Here is a 19,632-nt window from a genome sequence, read left to right as displayed (position 1 = left end):
TATTAAATAGTTAAATAAGTAGTGCAAGAATAGAAATAATAAAGTAGTGAGGTAATGTTCATGGGTTCGCTGTCTATTCAGAAATCTGATGGCAGAGGGGAAGAAGCTGTTCCTGAATCATTGACTGTGTGCCTTCAGGCTCCTGTACCTCCTTCTTGATGGTTACAATGAGACAAGGGCATGTCCAAGGTGATGGGGTTCTTATTGATGGGCATAGCCTTTATAAGGCATCACTCCTTGAAGATGTCCTAAATACTATGGAGGCCAGTGCCCATGATGGAGCAGACTACACTTACAAGTCTCTGCAGCTGACTTTGCTCCAGTAGTGTAGCTGCCCAGTGCCCCCCCCCCCATACCAAACGGTGATGCAGCCCATTAAAATGCTCTCCACGGTACCTCTGTAGAGAGTTGTGAGTGCTTTTGGTAACGTACCAAATCTCCTTAAACTTCAAATGAAATATAGCCTCTGTTTTGCCTTCTTTGTAGCTGCATCAATATATTGAATCCAGGTTAGATCCTCAGAGATATTGACACCCAGGAACTTGAAATTGCTCACTTGATCCCTCGATGAGGACTAGTGTGCGTTCCCTGATTCTACCCTTCCTTTGGTCTTACTGATGTTGACTCTCACTCCTGTATGCCCTCTTGTCACCATCTGAAATTCCGCCAACAACAGTTGTGACATCAGCAAATTTGAGCAGTGCCTGGCCCCACAGTCATGGGTGTAGAGAGAGTAGAGCGGTGGGCTAAACATTCATCCTTGAGGAGCAGCGTGTTAATCATCAGCGAGGTGGAGATGTTATTTCCGAACTGCACAGATTGTGCTGGGTTTCCAGTATCTGCAGGATCTATTGGGTTTAAAATAAACACTAAAGGCAATTTATAGTGGCCACTTAATCTACTTTAGAATATGGGAGGTAATTAAAGGACCCAGGGAAAACTTGCAGGCTTCATACACAGTCAGCATCAGGATTGAACCCTGTTCTCTGGCAGCTGCTGTACTTCATTGCCCTACGGTTGTGGTTTTGCTGTTTTTTGGTATTTTGCTGTTTGCCATCTAGAAAAAGGCTGCTGTGTTCTTACACTAGCCTCAGAACATTTTGGGACACCCTAAACTGTGAAAAGCTTGACCGAAATGGAAGTCTTTTTCCTGGAGCTGGCAGTGGTGGGAATTAGTTCTTTTCTGAATTTTCTGTCTACCTGCATAGTAAATCCATTTCCAATGAGTTGCTTCTGGCTGTGATCACCAACTGTGTATTCAATATCAAAGCCTTAAGATTTAAAATTATGCTGCTGAGGTTATTTTATTGCGCATATGATGAACAAAGAAACATCTTGAATTATTTCCATGTGGTTGTACAAAATGTGTCAACTTGAATTAAACTGTGTGATCACGCAGTTACGTTATCTGCATAACGTTATCTGCATAACGATATCTGCATTTCGGACTCACTCTCTCTGACTGTCAGAGCCTACAACATTGTCCCTGGCAAGTAGAGCTTAGAATCAGTTTCTATCTTCTTGTGGCTGGAGAGAAAAATATTTTCCTGCACTTAAACTATAGTCCTGAAGACCCCCAGGAATCTGTCCTTGTAACATTCTCCCTTCCTCTTTCTCATCGCTAAATGTGACATCGTTTGACTCTCCCTCTGCACAGATTCACTTGTTGCTGAAATATTCATTCATGACTTTCTTAATTCTAGACAACTTGCAGGCAAAGGCACAGAATTTATTTCAGTTACAAATAGAAATAAATGTAAGTTGTAAGAATTTCCTTGGTAATTCTTGGGAAGACCCTCAAGTTGTTTAATGATGCTAAAATACAAGTGGTTGTAATATATTTGCATGGTAAATCAAAAATTTTGTTGCTTATATCATATTCTGGGATATCTAGAACTGATTCTTTTTATTAATTTTTTAAAGCCCCAGGTGATATTGTAAATAATGCATTGCTCCATGTGCAGTTTAACGGCGCTTTGGTAGTTGTCCGTCGTGTCCAACAACGACAGAAGCTCTGTGGGAGAATTTTTAAAGTGGAAAAGTCACTGTCTTTACTCAGAAGTCCAGGTCCAGTGGTACAAACTGGGGTTTTCCTTGGCTGCGGTACATGACGACGATGCCTCCTGTGCCTTGCTGTGCTGTTCGTCCTCCGCCGAGCGTTGCAGTACCGCCTTCCTTAGATCTCCGTAGATCTCGTCCGCCCACTCCAGCCCAGTCGGCTCGACTGCGTGCTGGGACAGGCATGTCCCTAACTCACCAGGGCGGGAGGCCATCGGCTACCCTCTCCTGGTTTAGCCCACCTGTCGAGGCGGTGTACCGGGGTGTGGCTACGGTCACATGCAAACAGCTACCTGTAGCCACAGGTGAGGTGAGTGCTGAGAGGGGACCAAAGGCGATACAGCTGCCCCAGAATGGACACGAAAAGCCCCTTCACCAGAGGTGCTACCCTTCCTGTACACCCCACACAACCCAAAAGCGGTAATAAAATGCGTATAACAATTTCATTGTGTAATTCGGATACACTTGCTGCCTAACGTCGGCATTCACTTTCCAAATTTCGCTCAGTGAACCAGTAAGTATATTAAAATAAGTACAACCAGTAAATCAGATTTCTGAATGGAGAATTAACCTCATTATTTTGCCCACTTTTTAAAATTATATAGAATTGTCTTTTGTGTATAAACCTTCCCTAAATTGGTCAGTCTTTAAATGAAGATTGCACAAAAGAGTTGAGAAATTGGTTTGAGAATTATTTACGTATCAGAATTATGCGGAAAAATAAAGAGCATGTACAAGATTATAGATTAAATACAAACGAGTGTGTTATTGTGGGTTGGGTCAGTCCAGCTGCTGGGATTGGAATAACGCTCCAATTTCATAAACATTGGCTCAAGCTCGGTGAGTCAGCCGGAAACCCCATCAAGGCTTCTTTATTACTACTTGCTTTCAAGGCTTGGACATCATTCTCAGCAGCGGCTCGGAGGCTGATTCCACTCTCGGATAACTGCTTTCTACTTCTGGGGGAGATTAACATTTTTACAATTAGAAAAGTTTCTAATGCTTCGAGTTTTCGTTCCGGGTGTAATTGTTTTGGGTGCAGAGGTTTGGCGTCCTTTGTTGACTCGTGCAAATTTTAAATACTTTTAAAACGCTCAGGTTTTAAGCATCTTTTTCAGTCTTTTGCATTATCTTCCACTTTGTAAAAAAAATCATTCTTAAGGTTGCTTTTTAAAGTGTAGTTTGTAATTGGTCGTTTTATCAGTGAAAATATACTTTTGTGAAGTATCTTTGCAGGTCAGTCTCCTGTTTGCTGCTCCAATGGCCAGCTACCTGTGGCCGCTGCTGCTGGGGACCTGCTTGCTCCCGTCCAGCCGCGGGGCCGCCCCCGAGCCCGCGTGCCCGCAGCGCTGCGACGTGTCCGCGTGCCCGAGCCCCAGCTGTTTCCATGGCTACGTGCACGACGCCTGCCGCTGCTGCCTGGTGTGCGCCGCCGCCGAGGGGCAAATGTGCGGGAGCGCGCGCGATGTGGCCTGCGGCGACGGTATGGAGTGCAAGCCGCTCTTCGGCAAGCGGGCGGCTAAGGGCCCGGGCGTGTGCCGGTGCAAGTTCAGCCACAAGGTGTGCGGCAGCGACGGCAGCTCCTACGATAACGTCTGCAGACTCAAGGCAGCCAGTAGGAGGGCCCTGCAGCTACGGCTGCCGGCCATAGTGCAGGTTAAGAAGGGCGAATGTGGACCAGGTGAGCTCTGTTAAAGCACCGCTTTAAAAAAGTTCTTAGATATCACTTATTATAATCTTTCAATATCAAGATCACTGCACATAAATAATAAACGGTCCACAATTTGTAACGCCCAGAATAAACCTATGTAAACTTTCATACAAATGCTGGGATGGTTCAAAACTCATGAAATACCTGTCACTTATTCTGAAGCACTGATCAAAACTAAAGCTTGAATTTCCTATATATTTACTGTAATTGGTTAATTTGAAAATAGTATAGGGTATGGTTTAACTTATAACAATTGAAAGATGTTGAATTTGCATTAAATGTTTTTGCTCACTGCCATGTATTAGATTTGCTGCCGGTTTCCTATAAGTACTAAATATATATTGCAACTCCCCATATTTGAGATCCTTTTATTGTTAGGCTCTGTCAGTTTATGATATTTCTTCAGTTGCCTCTTGATTGAAATGCAGCTGTTCACTACATTAAAGTGCATCATTGTTGTAATACCAGATGTTTTAAGTAGTTTATAAATTCTCCAGCAGGAATGCCAAAGTGGGAATGCAATTGGCACAGCAAAATGGTCTCGTTCTCTACAGTGCGAGATTCGGTGATTTCTAAAACAGTTGTGCCTAAATGGATTTATTATGGAATTCTGAAGGAACTTTATACTGATTGCAAGAAGTCGCCGAGGGTTTTTTTTTGCTGAATGTAATCCATTGTTGTGTGAGGAAGGTTTGCTCTTAGGTAGTTATTATTGGAGTAAGGTTGCTTCCTTTTTCTTTCACGGCCAAGATAAAAAAGGATCCCTTCAGTGAGTTAAAATTGATGCATTTTCCCACTGACTTTGACACTTAGCATTAAAACATTGGAATTCCTTGTTCTCACAGTGATAGAGGTATATTAGTACACTAAAACTCTTGATGCTGAATAATGAAAAATGTTAAACTCCCATATACTTACAAAAATAAACCTTTGCAACTACCACCAAACAGATAAGTAGCCAGCTGTAATTCATACACACAACTTGCTGGAGGAGCTCAGCAGGTTAGGTAGCATCTCTAGGGGAAAATACAGAGTCAAAGCCTCATCCTGGGAACTGATGCAGCAGAGGTGAAGGAACTGAGAAACTGAAATAGCATTTTTTACAGGAGACAGGGTGGGAAGATAACCATGAGAATAAGTAGGTTTATGTTAGATGTTAGTTGACAGTTTGACTCCCGAGGTGGAGACCAAGAGATCTAGACAGCAGAGGGAGGTGTCAGAAATAGACCGGTGTATTTAAGGACAGGGTGGAAGCTGGAGGCGAAGTTTATGAATTGATGAGCTCAGCATGGGTGCATGAAGCAGCACCAATGCAGTCATTGATGTAGTGGAGGAAGAGTTGAGGAGCATTACCAGGAAAGTCTTGGAACATGGACTGTTCCACCTAGTCAATGTAAAGCCAGGCATAGCTTTTCTGCTCTAGTGAAGTGCATTCATATTTCCAATCAAGAGTAAAGTTGCAGAGTTTCCAACGTTAAACTCCAAAATGTCCTCTGCACCCTTTCCTTTATTCCAAATATTTTCCTATAGTGGAGAGTGACTGGAGCCAAACACTGGAATGTTCACTTGGCCACTGTAAGTAACTGGGTGAAACTCCAGGACGCAAGTCCAATATTTCCAGGAATATTCAGTCCTGACCATCTGCACTGCATGAGTGATCCTTTCTCAGTATAAACAGTATAAAATTGATACTTTAATTATCCGTGATTACATGTTCTTTACCCTCCCGTTTGAATTCCAAACCAGATACCGTATATAGTAGCACTTGAAGGTTACACTGAACTATTATCTCAGAAAAATAAATTATGATATTTCAGATCCAAGCCACTCAGTGGAAAGAAAGCATATTTTCTAAATGTTGTCACTCTTGAGAACTACCAATGCACTCTCATCTTTTAGTTGTGTACATACCCTTTTGGCAAATGATCTTCACTGATGGACCGTACAACATAACACTGCATCACAGAGGGTTTGCAGTCCTTGAAAATTAACTATTGTAATTTTCCATGATGCAAAATTTACAAAATTTTACATTTTTTTTTCATTTTGTGTTTAAACATTGTAGAAGTAGACTGTGGGTCTGTATTCCAAATTTTTTGGTAGTGATTTAGAATTCTTTAAGGCCGAATTTCTCTTGTATGAACTGCAGTAATACAAGGGACTATTTACTGCCTGTTGCAGCACTGGTGTTTAGGGCAGCAATGAAGGTCCTCCATCTCTGGTGGTGTTTAGGGTTTCCTTTGTCATGTCAGTAGCTTTCTCTCAGTTTTCGCCTTTGTCGGCCATTCAAATCCCAGGTAGAGACTCAAGAATATCATCGCAGAAGGATTCTTCACTGCTGTTTACAAATTTGTTTTGGCAGTCAGGGGTGTTATCCCTGAACCTGGAGGACCTGTGGACCACAATTAGTCTGACCTCTACCCTTTGACCTGTTTGGCACAGGTGACCCTACCAAGAATCAAAGCATAAAGCCCTGACTCCAGGCAGCATAGCTCTCCAGGTCATTGAGGCATGTAAGCCTCCAAACCACGACAAGGTTGTGGTCCTCTTGGAGGAGTGTAGTGGGTACACTCCCAGAAAAGTGTCATTTTAGCATCTAGACAGTAGCTCCCCTTGGTACTCAAATGGGTGTGCCTGACTTTAGATGTCAGGATTGTTACGAATTTCAGAAATAATATCCAACATTTCTTCTGATTAGTATAGATCATTCACATCCAAACAGTCCAAGATATAAATTCAATTTTATTGCGGATGTAGTGGAAAAGATCGCACCTGCAGTCGTTCACATTGAACTGGTTTTAAGGTAAGCTTCACGACAATAAAGTGCTTTGAAATTGGCAAATGAAGTTATGATAGAGGAGCAATGGCAGTAATTTCTGGGAGTAATTCAGAATACACGGGATCATTTCATCCCAGAGAAGCATTCTAAAGAAAGGATGATGTAATTGTGGATGATAAGAGAAGTCACGGACAGTATGAAAGCTAAAAAGAAGCATGCAACATTGCAAAACCTAGAGGGAAACTAGAGGGTTGGAAAGCATTTAAAAACCATGAGAAAGCAACTAAAACACATGAAGGGAAGTAAAGATAAAGTATGCAGGTAAGCTGGCCAGTAGTATGAGATAACAAAAGTTTTCTCAGATATATAAAATTAAAGAGAGGCAAGGGTGAACATCAGATCACTGGAATTGGATACTGAAGAGGTAGTAACAGGGTACAAAAAAATGGCATGCAAACCGAATAAGTATTTTGTGTCAGTGTTCAGTGTGGAAGACACCAGCAGTATGCCAGAAATTCCAGTAAGGAGGGGGGGAACGCAGGAGTGAGTGTATTCACTATTATTAAGAAGAAGGTGCTTGGGAAGTTGGAAGGTCTGAAGGTAGATAAGTCCCTTGGACCAGATGCACTACACTCCAGGGTTCTGAAAGAGGTAGCTGAAGAGATTGTGGAGGCATTAGAAGTGGTCTTTCAAGAATAATTAGTCCAGAATGGATACAGAGGACTGGAGAATGTGAATGTCACTCCATTTTTTAAGTGGGGAGGGAGGCAAAAGGCAAGAAATTATAAGCCAATGAGCCTGACTTCAGTAGTTGGCAAGATGTTAGAGTCCATTATTGAAGATGAATTTTCAAGGTACTTCGAGGCACAAAATAAAAAAGGCCAAAGTTTCCTTAAGGGGAAATCTTGCCTGACAAATCTGTTGGAATTCTTCCAGGAAATAACAGGCAGGATGGATAAAGGCGCATCAGTGGATTTTGTTTTCCAGGATTCTCAAAAGGCCTTGGCAAGGTTGCTAATGGACAAAGGGACCCTGAGTATTACAGGAAAGGTACCAGTGAGAATAGAAGATTGACTGATTAGCAGGAGGCAAAGAGTGGAACTAAAGTGCCCTTTTGGCTGATGGTGACCAATGTTGTTCCATGGGGTCAGTGTTAGGTCTGCTACTTTTCACACTTTATGTTAATGGTCTGAATGATGGAGTTGATGGTATTATAGCCAAGTTTGCGGATGATTTAAAAAAAAATAACAGGAGGATCAAGTAACACTGAGGAAACGGAGTCTGCAGATCAACGTGGACAGCGTGAGAGAATGGGCAATGAAGTGACAAATGGAATACATCTTGGGGAAATGTAAGATCATGGACTTTGTTGGATGAAATAAAGGTATAATCTATTTTGTAAGTGGGGAGGGAATTCAGATATCACAGGTACAAAGGGATTTCTGAGTTCTGCTGCAGGATTCCCTTGGAGTTAATTTGCAGGTTGAATTGGTAGTAAAGAAAGCAAATGCAATGGAGTTAATTTTGAGTAGACCAGAGTGTAAAATCAAGGACTTGATAAGAATTTATAAGTCATTGGTCAAACATTCAGAGTATGGTGAGCACTTTTGGACCCTGTATACAAAGAAGGATGTGCTGGTGTTGGAGAGGGTCCAGGGATGGTTGACAAGAATGATCCCAGACAAGAAAGGGTTGATGTATGAGGAGTGTTTGATTGCTCTGGGCCTTTGTTCACCAGAGCTTAGAAGAATGAGGGGGGGGAATCTCATTGAATCATACTGAATATTGAATGGAGTGAAGGTGGAGAGGATGTTTCCAGTAGTGGGAGTATCTATGACCAAAAGGTGCAGCTTCTAAATACTTCTTTTAGAAGAGATGAGGAGGAATTTGCTTAGGCAGATGTTGATGAACGTGTGGAGTTTATTGATGCTTTCAACTGTGAAGGCTAAGTCTTTGGATATACTTAAAGTAGAGGCCAAGCTTATGGAGAGAAGGGAGGAACCAGGTTCAATTCCATTGCTGTCTGTAAGGAGTTTGCACGTTCTCCCAGTTTCCTCTGGTTACTGTGGTTTCCTCCTATGGTTCCAAAGACTTGTGGGTTAGTAGGTTAATTGGTCAGGTGGGTTTAATAGGGTGGTGTGAACCTGATCCTGTAAATGATTAAATACAGAATAGAATTGTGGTGAGATAGAATGATCAAATGGCAGAGCAGACTTGATGGGCAAAATGGCCTAATTTTGGTCCCGTGTTTTATGCTGTCAACCAAGGCACAGTATACTTGATTAAATGCATTAATACCTTTCTTCTCTTGGGACAGAGAGTACCTTGAAAGTGTGATGTTCTGTTCTGTTTCCATTTCCAGGTGCCGAAAGGAGGGGGTTGCTAGATAAATATTAAACATTATAACCTAATCAACCTTTTGAATAGCCTTCTAAGTTATTTTAGTGCATTGTTTATGAATATAATCTGAGCTTTAGTATGAACTGGACTTGAGTTCGGCACCACTAATTATCACTCCCATTAGCATTTATTCCATCTATTGTAATGTCTTCCCATTTTCTCAGCTTTTCCAGTTGTCATCTCTGTAGAAATTGAAATGTACCTCCTCATGCACATCAGCAGGAGCTCATGGTGATCCAATTAAAGCCTCTTACAAATGCCCAAAGATGAGAAATGAAGTCATACACTCAATGGCCACTTTATTAGGTACACCTACCTGTTCTCCTGCTCGTTAATGCAAATATCTAATCAGCAACTTGACACATAAAAGCATGTGAACATGGTCAAGAGGTTCAGTTGTTTTTCAGACCAAAGTCAGAATGAGGAAGACATGTAATCTAAGTGGCTGTGACCGTGGAATAATTATTGGTGCTAGATGGGATGGCTTGAGTATTTCAGAAACAGCAGATCTCTTGAGTTCTTCATGCATATTAGTCTCTAGTGTTTACAGAGAATTGTGCAAAAAAACAAAAAATAACATTCTGTGCACTGTATTACTGTGGTTGAAAATGCCTTGTTAATGATTAAAGGTCAGAGAAGAATGGCCAGACTGGTTCAAGCTGACAGGAAGGTGACAGTAACTCATGTAGCCATGTGTTACAACCGTGGTGTGCAGAAGAGTGTCCCTGAATGCACAGCATGTTCAACCTGAAAGTGGATGGGTTACAGCAGTAGAAGACATTGAACACACATTCAGTGGCCACTTCATTAGGTGTACATGAGATCCACGTGCTTCACGGAACAGAACATCACAGGAAAAGGTTTGCTTCACCATTGCAAAAAAATTCAGATAAAACTATATCTGGTTTGTGCCAGGGTTGGAGGCTAGCAAATTTTGTGTGGAAGCAGAAAGTCTACGGATCAGGAGTTGCAGGAGGAGTCATTGTACTGGGGTTGTTTTGCAAGAGGTTTGAACAATGAGGTCATGAGAACACTTTATAAAGATAACAAGGAGCATTTCAACATTTTTGATTCATTCTTTCCAATGAGTTCCTTATTGTCCAAAAAACTATCAATTTCAACACATATTCTCAGAAAATGTACAGAATTCCAAGTATTCCTTGCATATTTTTTACTTTGCTGCGGAATAAATGACAATTACAATTGAATGAAATTTGAAATTTGAAGAAATAGGATATTTCTTATCAAATTCTAGTACTTTTCTCGCACTTTGTTGTTTAATACATGAAGACATTAGCAAGCAAGCAGATTTAGTAAAGTCTGAATGCTGGCAAAATAAAAAGTTCATTGCTTTCTCAAAAAGATGTAAGAACAAATCCTGATGCTGTTTCAATTTTCCTCATCTGTTTAGGCACCCTTTGCTAAGACGAAGCATCCCACTGTCGAGTGGCTCTGGCTTTATAATATCAGATAGTGGGCTGATTGTGACCAATGCCCACGTGGTAGTATCCAATAACAATGCGTTATCAGGTCAGCAACTGCTCAAGGTCCAGGTACACAATGGAAAAGTCTACGAGGCAACAATCAAAGATCTTGACACAAAGTCAGATATAGCAACAATAAAGATTAATCCTAAGGTGAGTAAACCTTTTAATTGGAAAATGAGTTTTATATTAGTACTTTCATTCTTAAGTATCAATAGAGAGAAAGAGAGAATTTTTTTCCGCCTGGAGGGCTGGATTAGAACCCATACCTGTAATACCTGCGTGAAGCTAACCATGAAAAATGCAAGTCAGAGAAGTGACTCGAGTGTGTTATCTCCCAAGACAAACTTCACCCTCAGTATTTAAACTAGACATCTAATCTAAAGTAAATAAATTAAATTTTAAAAAAGTAGTTGCTAACCCAATCTCATCTCAAGTAGACACAACAATTACAGATTCTGATTAAAACTCAAAGGACAACAATGCAAGGGGAACACGCTTGCCAGCAATGCCTATCCATGTTTTCACAGGCTGGCACCAGTTGTGTGGTCGTTAAATCTCTAGTACAGAAGTGACAGCAGACACTCATCAGATAATAGGAACTGGTTATGAGTAGGCTTTATTTCTCATCTCCTCCGAGGTTTCTGTCATTGGCCCTTTTCTTCCATATACACAGTAGTAGGACCCATGTAGCTGCATGTCAGAAAGCTGCTTTTTGCTGACAGTATTTGTGCTGCAACTTCCGCCTCTCACTTTAAATGTAAGAACATATGAAATAAAAGCAGGAGTAGGCCATCCGGCCCATCGAGCCTGCCCGCCATTCAATAAGATCATTGCTGATCTGTCTGTAAACTCAGTTCCATCTACCTACCTTTTCCTCATAACCCTTAATTCCCCTACTATGTAAAAATCTATCTAATTGTTTCTTAAATGTATTTAGTGAAGAAGCCTCAACTGCTTCCCTGGGCAAAGAATTCCACATATTCACCACTCTCTGGGAAAAAGTTTCTCCTCATCTTCCTAAATCTTCTCCCCTGAATCTTGAGGCAATGTCCCCTAGTTCTAGTCTCACTTACCAATGGAAACAACATTTTTCTACTTCTATCTTTATCAATCTATCCCTTTCAAAATTTTGTATCTTTCTATCAGATTGTCTCTCTTTAAGCCTTTAAGGTGATGTGACCATTTGCTCTGTGCACCTTCTGCTGAGAACTGTTCCAGAATGTGAAGAAGTTATCCTTATTTTGTCCACAAGTTCAGCTTGTGTTGCATATTTGCACCCTAACCAGACGATTTCCACTGTGCCAGAACAACAGTATTACTCCTATATATTATATGGAAGTAATATTGTTGTTCTAGCCACATGGAAAAATTAGTAATTTTATAAGAAATAATCCTGAAAATGAAGGTGGACTTTGGAATGTTTTTTTTTGTAACCAAATTGCTGAACTCTATTCCTGTTTTACAATCGGAGTCCTTCAAAAAGCTTTGGTTGTAAATGTTCGTTACTTAAGGGTAAGATGCAGTAAAGGATGTAAACAAACAGATGGTTTTGAATTTTCCATTTCATTTTCCCAAACGGGCAGACTTGGGTCTATCGAGGTCAAACCCAAGAAACTTCAGAAATTGGGAAGATAAATTTTAATGTTAATATTTACCATTTAGACCATAGGAAATAAGATGTTATTTGATAAAATGATACTTGTATATTAATATGTAGAAATAGCTGTTGAAATGAATAGCTCAATCTAAGGAGCCTCTGAGCACCCTCCCTGTGGAATGTGTGGGTTTTCTCTGGGTCCTCTGGTTTCCTCCCACAGTCCAAACACGTACTGGCTGGTTCATTAGTCATTGAAAATTGTCCCATGATTAGGTTAGGATTAATCAGGGTCAATGGGGGTTGCTGGGTGCTGTGGCTTGAAAGGGCAGAACTGCCTATTCTGCACAGTATCTCTAACTAAAAAAGTAAATGTATGATATTTTGCAGAGAAAACTACCCGTGTTATCACTGGGTCGCTCAGTTGACCTCCGACCAGGAGAATTTGTAGTGGCGATTGGAAGTCCTTTTGCTTTGCAAAATACAGTAACAACGGGAATTGTCAGCAGTGCTCAGAGAGATGGGAAGGAACTGGGTCTAAGAGACTCAGACATGGACTACATTCAAACCGATGCTATAATCAATGTAAGTACAATACATCATGATACTTTCATAGCATGATGAGTACAGCCTGTGGCATTCAGCTTACAACACTTGTGGTGGCGCAAGTGTGGATTTAGTTAGGTTCATGAATGATATCTGCTCCCTGAGCTGTTGTCAGTAAGAGCAGCTGCATTTGCCAATGTGAATGGATTGGGGAGCATGCCTTACGAGAATAGGTTGAGTGAACTCTGCCTTTTTTCCTTGGAGTGACGGAGGATGAGAGGTGACCTGATAGATGTGTATAAGATGATGAGAGGCATTGATTGTGTGGATAGTCAGAGACTTCTTTCCAGGGCTGAAATGGCTAGCACGAGTGGGCACAATTTTAAGGTGCTTGGAAGTAGCTACAGAGGAGATATCAGGGTAACTTTTTTTACATGGAGAGTGGTGAGTGTGTGGAATGGGCTGCCGGTGACGGTGGAGGAGACGGATACAATAGGGTCTTGTACTCTTGGCTAGGTACATGTAGCTTAGAAAAATAGAGGGCTGTAGGTAACCCTAGGTAATTTCTAAAGTAAGGACATGCCCGGCACAGCTTTGTGGGTCGAAGGGCCTGTATTGTGCTGTAGGTTTCTATGTGAATACAACTATACCAAAAACAAATCAGATGTCGGGAATCAAAAAGAGACATTGAGAAGTGTAGCTTGCCTAGCACCTGCCTTTGAGGATTCTCTGTCCTTTGGTCAAAGACAAAGAATTCTAATGTTAAATATAACTTCTGACACTCTTTATGTTATTGCCATTATAATTAAGAATGATCATTAGGTTAATCAATTCAAACAGTAAATCCTAGCCTAAGCTAACATTTACTCAATTTTAAAGTTCAATGTCATTGCAAGAGGAACTGGTCAGATTCACATAAAGATTACTGGTTTTCTCTGAGCTCCATATTTGGCATCCACTTTTTATGCAGAAACTGCAATATGAAGTTGTAGACTCCTGCAGGTATTCTATATGCATTGTTTTCACCCTTCTCTGGAGCACCCTTGCCCTTGGGCTTCTGTGCAATTCATGTCAGATGCTCTGTTTCACATCATGTCCTTTTCTTCTTGTTACAACTTCCAGATGGCTGGTTCTAAATGAGCAACTAATGGTCTCAATATTCTTAAATCAGTCCATAGTGAACCCTTCTTTACGATTAGGAATGTCCTTTAACATATTGGGTACTGAACAGGTTTCACTTTTTATAGAAAATACATAAAAATAGAAGATGCATTTGTAACCTAGGAGTAACTTGTAAACTGATGCTCGCATAAGTTTGTCCTCTTTTTCTATGTTGCACCTGGAAGTTTAAAGGCTAGCCATATGGCTACACTGTCATTGGTATTCATGGCACAGGGAAGGTTAATATAAATGCTTACTGTTCTCAGTTTTAGACATAAACTATGGGACAGTACAGCACAGGAACAGGCCCTTCAGCCCGCAATGCTGTGCCAAACCAGCTAAAGAGTAAATCAAAGACTAATCCCTCCTGCCTACACAAATCCGTATGCCATGTGCCTATTAAAACACCTCTTAAAAGTCTCTAATGTATTTTCCTCTCCCACCATACCAGGCAGCAGATTCCAGGCATCCACCGCTCTCTGAGTAAAAAAAGAACTTGCCCCTCACATCCCCTTTGAACCTACCCCCTTCACCTTCAATGCATGCCCTCTGGTATTAGACATTTCAACCCTGGGAATCAGATACTCCCTGTGTACTCTACCTATACCTCTCATAATCTTATATACCTCTTTCAGAACTCCCTTCAGCCTCTGCTGCTCCAGAAAAACAACCCAAGTTTATCCAGCCTCTCGTGTTAGCACATGCCCTCTAAACCAGGCAGCATCCTGATAAGCATTTTCTGCACCCTCTCCAAAGCCTCAACAGGAGGGTGACCAGAATTGTAAGCAGTACTCCAGATGTGACCTAACCAAAGTTGCAACATAACCTCTTGACTTTTGAACACAATGTTTTTTTTCTCCAGAATATCTCGCCAAACATTCATAGCTACTATTCTTTGGAGATAATATACTGTCCACAATTGCTTTTGTTTCCTTGGACAGCCAGAGATTATCTGGCTCGAAGTTACCTGATTAACACCAGTAGGCATGTAAACCTACACATTACATTATAATAATCACATGCTTGGATGGGCTTTGGTTTTGTGGTTCACAACAGATTCTACAGATTTTATAAACTTTGTGTTAAAGTAGTAGGGACTTTTGATAATAAATTCCATGGAATAGAAAGAGATTAGATAAGGGGTTCAAAAATGCTCACAACACAAGTGAGGTTCAACAATGCCTTATAAAGCCTCAGTGTTACATCCTTGTTTTTATAATCTATTCCTTTCAAAATAAATACTAGCATTGCATTTCCCTTCTTCACCACCAACTCGACCTGCAAGCTAACATTTACTGAATCCTGCACCAGGACTCCCAAGGCCCTTTGCACCTTTGGATTTTCTCCCCATTTAGAAAATATTCCTTCTACTAAAGTGCATGACCATACACTTCCCTATGCTATATTCCATCTGCCATTTCTTTGCCTATTCTTTCTATCTGTCTTAGTCCTTCTGCAGACTCTCTAATTCCTCAACATTACACGTCCCTCCACCTATCTTCATATTGTCTGCAAACTTGGTCACAAAACTATCAGTTCCTTTATCCAAATCATTGATGTACAATGTAAAAAAAAGTGGTCTCGACACCAACCACTACAGAACACCACTAGTCACCGGCAGCCAATCAGAAAAGGCTTCATTTTATTCCCTCTCTTTGCCTCCTGCCAATCAGCCAGTGCTTTATCCGTGCTAGTATCTTTTTTATCATACCATGGGCTCTTATCTTGCTAAGCAATCTCAAGTGCAGCATCTTGGCAAAGGCCTTTTGAAAATCCACTGATTCTCCTTTTTGTCCTGTTTGCTATTTAGAACCATAGAACATTACAGCACAGAAACAGGCCTTTTGGCCCTTTTTGACTGTGCTGAACCATTTTTCTGCCTAGTCCCACTGACTTGCACCTGGACCATATCCCTGTCATCCACGTACCTGACCAAGATTTTCTTAGATGTTAAAAGTGAGCCCGCATTTACCACTTCATCTGGCAGCTCATTCCATACTCCCACCACTCTCTGAGTGAAGAAGCCCCCCCAATGTTCCCTTTAAACTTTCCCCCTTCACCATTAACCCATGTCCTCTTTTTTTTCTCCCCTAGCCTCAGTAGAAAAAGCCTGCTTACATTCACTCTATCTATAACCTTCATAATTTTATATACCTCTATCAAATCTCCCCTGATCCTTCTACGCTGCAGGGAATAAAGTCCTAACCTATTCAACCTTTCTCTGTAACTTGGTTTCTCAAGACCCGGCAACATCCTTGTAAACCTTCTCTGCACTCATTCAACCTTATTAATAGTCTTCCTATAATTCAGTGACCAAAACTGCACACAATACAACAAATTGGGCTTCACCAATGCCTTATACAGCCTCACCATAACATTCCAACTCTTATACTCAATACTTTGATTTATAAAGGACAATGTACCAAAAGATCTCTTTATGACCCTATCTACCGGTGATGCCACTCTTAGGGAATTTTGTATCTGTATTCCCAGATCCCTCTGTTCTGCTGCACTCCTCAGTGCCCTACCATTTACCTTGTATGTTCTACCTTGGTTTGTCCTTCCAAAGTGCAATGCCTCACACTTGTCTGTATTAAACTCCATCTGCCATTTTTCAGCCGGTCCAAATCCCGCTGCAAGCTTTGAAAACCTTCCTCACTGTCTACAACACCTCCAATCTTTGTATCATCGCAAATTTGCTGATCCAATTTACCACATTATCATCCAGATCATTGATATAGATGACAAATAACAATGAACCCAGCACTGATCCCTGTGGCACACCACCAGTCACAGGCCTCCACTCAGAGAAGCAATCCTCCACTACCACTCTTGGGCTTGAGCCAATGCCTAATCCAATTTACTACCTCATCATGTATACCTAGCGACTGAATCATCCTAAGTAACTTCCCATGTGGGATCTTGTCAAAGGCCTTACTGAAGTCCATGTAGACAACATCCACTGCCTTCCCTTCATCCACTTTCCTGGTAACCTCCTCAAAAAACTCTAACAGATTTGTTAAACATGATCTACCACGCACAAAGCCATGTTGACTCTCCCTAATAAGTCCCAGTCTGTCCAAATACTTGTAGATCCTATCCCTTAGTACTCCTTCTAATAAGTTACCTACTACTGATGTCAAACTTAACAGCCTATAATTTCCCAGATTACTTTTAGAGCCCTTTTTAAACGACGGAACAACACGAGCTATCCTCCAATCCTTGGCATCTCACCCGTAGGTACTGACATTTTAAATATATCTGTCAGGGCCCCTGCAATTTCAATACTAGTCTCTAATTTCTTCAAAGAACTTCAAGAAGTTTGTCAGGCAAGATTTTCCCTTGAGGAAACCATGATGACTTTGGCCTATTTTATCATGTGCCTCCAAGTACCCTGAAAACACATCTTTAACTATCAACTCCAGCATTTTCCAACCACTGAGGTCAGACTAACTGGAACTGGCCTATAATATCCTTTCTTTTGCTTCCCTCCCTTCTTGAAGAGTGGAGTGACATTTGCAATTTTCCAGTCCTCTGGGACCATTCAGCAATCTAGCAATTCTTGAAAGATCATTACTAATGCCGCCACAATCTCTTCAGTTACCTCTTTCAGAACCCTGGGGTGTAGTCCACCTAGTCTAGCTGACTTTCAGCTTCCCAAGCACCATCTTCCTCTCAAATATCGAGATATTGCTCATGTCTTTCACAGTAAAGACTGATGCAAAATACTTACTCAGTTTCTCTGCCATTTCCATCTCCCTGATCTCTACCTCCAGCACCATTTTCCAGCAGTCCTATATCTACTGTTGCCTCTTTCATTCTTGATAGAAATGGAAAAAAACTTCTGGTATCTTCTTTGATATTATTTGCTGGCTTACCTTCATATTTTATCTTTTCCCTCATTGCTTTTTAGTTGCTTTCTATTGATTTTTAAAAGCTTTCCAATTCTCCAACCACATGCATTTTTGCTCTATTCCCTTTCTTTTGCTTTTATGTTGCCTTCTGAATTGCTCCCAGAAATTCCAGCTATTGTGGCTCTGCACCATCCCTGCTAGGGTCCTCTTCCATTCATCTTTGGCCAGCTCCTCTCTCATGTCTCTGTAATTCCCTTTATTCCACTGTAATATTGACACATCTGACTTTAGCTTCTTCCCCTCAAATTGCAAGGTGAATTCCATCATATTATGATGACTGTCTCCTCAGGTTCCTGTACCTCAAACTCCCAAACCAAATCCAGTTCACTACACAACACCCATTCCAGAATAGCTAATCTCCTAGTGGGCTCAGCTACAAGCTGCTCTAAAAACCCATCTACTAGACATTCTACATATTCTCTCTCTAGGGATTGAAAATCAGCATCAAACTGATTTTTTTTCCCAATCTACCTGCATATTGAAATTCCCCATAATTATTGTAAGATTGACCCTTTGACATGCATATCTCTGGTTGTAACTTGTATTCCATATCTTGGCTTCTGTTTGAGGGCCTGTATATAACTCCCATTGGAGTCTTTTTTTACCCTTGCAGTTTCTTGACTCTACCCACAACAATTTTACATATCCTGGTCTTTTGCCACTTCTAATTATTTGATTTCATTTTTACCACACCACTCCCTCTGCCTACATGCCTGTCCTTTCTGATAGTCAATTATGTATCCTTGGATGTTAAGCTCCCAACTATGATCCTCTTTCAGTCATGATTCAGTGATGCCCACATCATACCTGCTAATCTCTAACTGCCCTACAAGGTAATCTGTCTTATTCCGTATACTGCATGCATGCAAATATATAAGACGTTCAGTTCTGTATTCATCACCCTTTTCAATTCTGTCCACGTTGCCATGCAACTCATCCCACTGATAGCAATTTTGGCCTGTCATCTGCCTGTCCTTCCTGATAGTCTTATAACACACTGTTTATCTATCAACTACCCCATCCTCAGCCCTATCACTGAATTACCCATCCTGCTGTCAAATTACTTCAAAAATCTTCCCAACAGCTCTGGCAAACCTGCCTGCAACAATATTAAAATCCACATCAGTAGTTGGTAGTCTGCTCAGAATAGGTGGCTTTTACCTCAATAATGGGGGACAATTTCAGTTCTCTGGAGAGAAATCTTAAACTAGTCCTCGACTGGTTAGATCATTGGGACAGTTGTTCACCAGTGTTGACAACTGGTATGCTGAAGTGAAAGAGCAAACCTGCAGGGATCCACAGTGAACCTGTGACTGATTAGAACTGAAGGCCCAATCATCCCTCTGAATTCTGTGAGTAAAATTGATCGGAAAGGTAAGATTAAGTAGAAGGTAATGTCAAGGATGCTCTTAGATATTCAGACATCTTAACAGTGTTGATAGCTAGGGAATCTGGGATTGGGCTACAAAAAGTAATGGTTTCAGGCCAGTCCATCATGGGTAAATCCCTCCCCACCACTGAGCACATCTACATGAATCGCTGTTGCAGGAAAGCAGCATCCATCATCAGAGAGCCCCACCATCCAGGACGTGCTCTCTTCTCAGTGCTGCCATCAGGAAGAAGGCACAATAGCCTCAGGACTCACTCCACCAGGTTCAGGAACAGTTTCAACCCCTCATCCAACAGGTTTTTGAACCAAAGGAGATAACTTCACTCAACCTCACTTGCCCCATTATTGAGCTGTTCCCACAACCAGTAGACTCACTTTCAAGGACCCGTCATCTCATGCTCTTGATATTTATTCTTTATTGATTTATTAATATTATTTATTTCTTTTTGTATTTGCACAGTTTGTTGCCTTTTGCACACTGGTTGAATGCCCATGGTGATCTTTCATTGATTCTGTTAATAGTTATTATTCTGTAGTTTTATTGAGTGTGCCCAAAAGAAAATGAATCTCTGGGTTGCATATAGTGACATAT

The 19,632-nt window shown here is 41.1% G+C and overlaps 1 protein-coding gene across 2 annotated transcripts in view; it reads left to right on the top strand.

Annotated features, from left to right (window-relative positions):
• The first annotated feature begins 2,958 nt into the window (after positions 1 to 2,958).
• htra3b (HtrA serine peptidase 3b) overlaps positions 2,959 to 19,632 on the top strand; it is a 40,507-nt gene continuing 23,833 nt past the window's right edge. For both annotated transcript variants that reach the window (XR_009511263.1, XM_059964892.1), the window contains exons 1-4: positions 2,959 to 3,739; positions 6,473 to 6,572; positions 10,360 to 10,585; positions 12,420 to 12,614. Coding sequence is in view for 1 of the 2 variants with exons in the window: in XM_059964892.1 (XP_059820875.1) it covers positions 3,319 to 3,739; positions 6,473 to 6,572; positions 10,360 to 10,585; positions 12,420 to 12,614 (942 nt within the window). In the remaining variant the exon portion in view is untranslated. The remainder of the gene's footprint in view (positions 3,740 to 6,472; positions 6,573 to 10,359; positions 10,586 to 12,419; positions 12,615 to 19,632) is intronic.

Source organism: Hypanus sabinus, chromosome 3 (genome assembly GCF_030144855.1).
Source record: "Hypanus sabinus isolate sHypSab1 chromosome 3, sHypSab1.hap1, whole genome shotgun sequence".
Taxonomy (NCBI): domain Eukaryota; kingdom Metazoa; phylum Chordata; class Chondrichthyes; order Myliobatiformes; family Dasyatidae; genus Hypanus; species Hypanus sabinus.
This window is presented reverse-complemented; position numbering and strand designations above follow the sequence as displayed.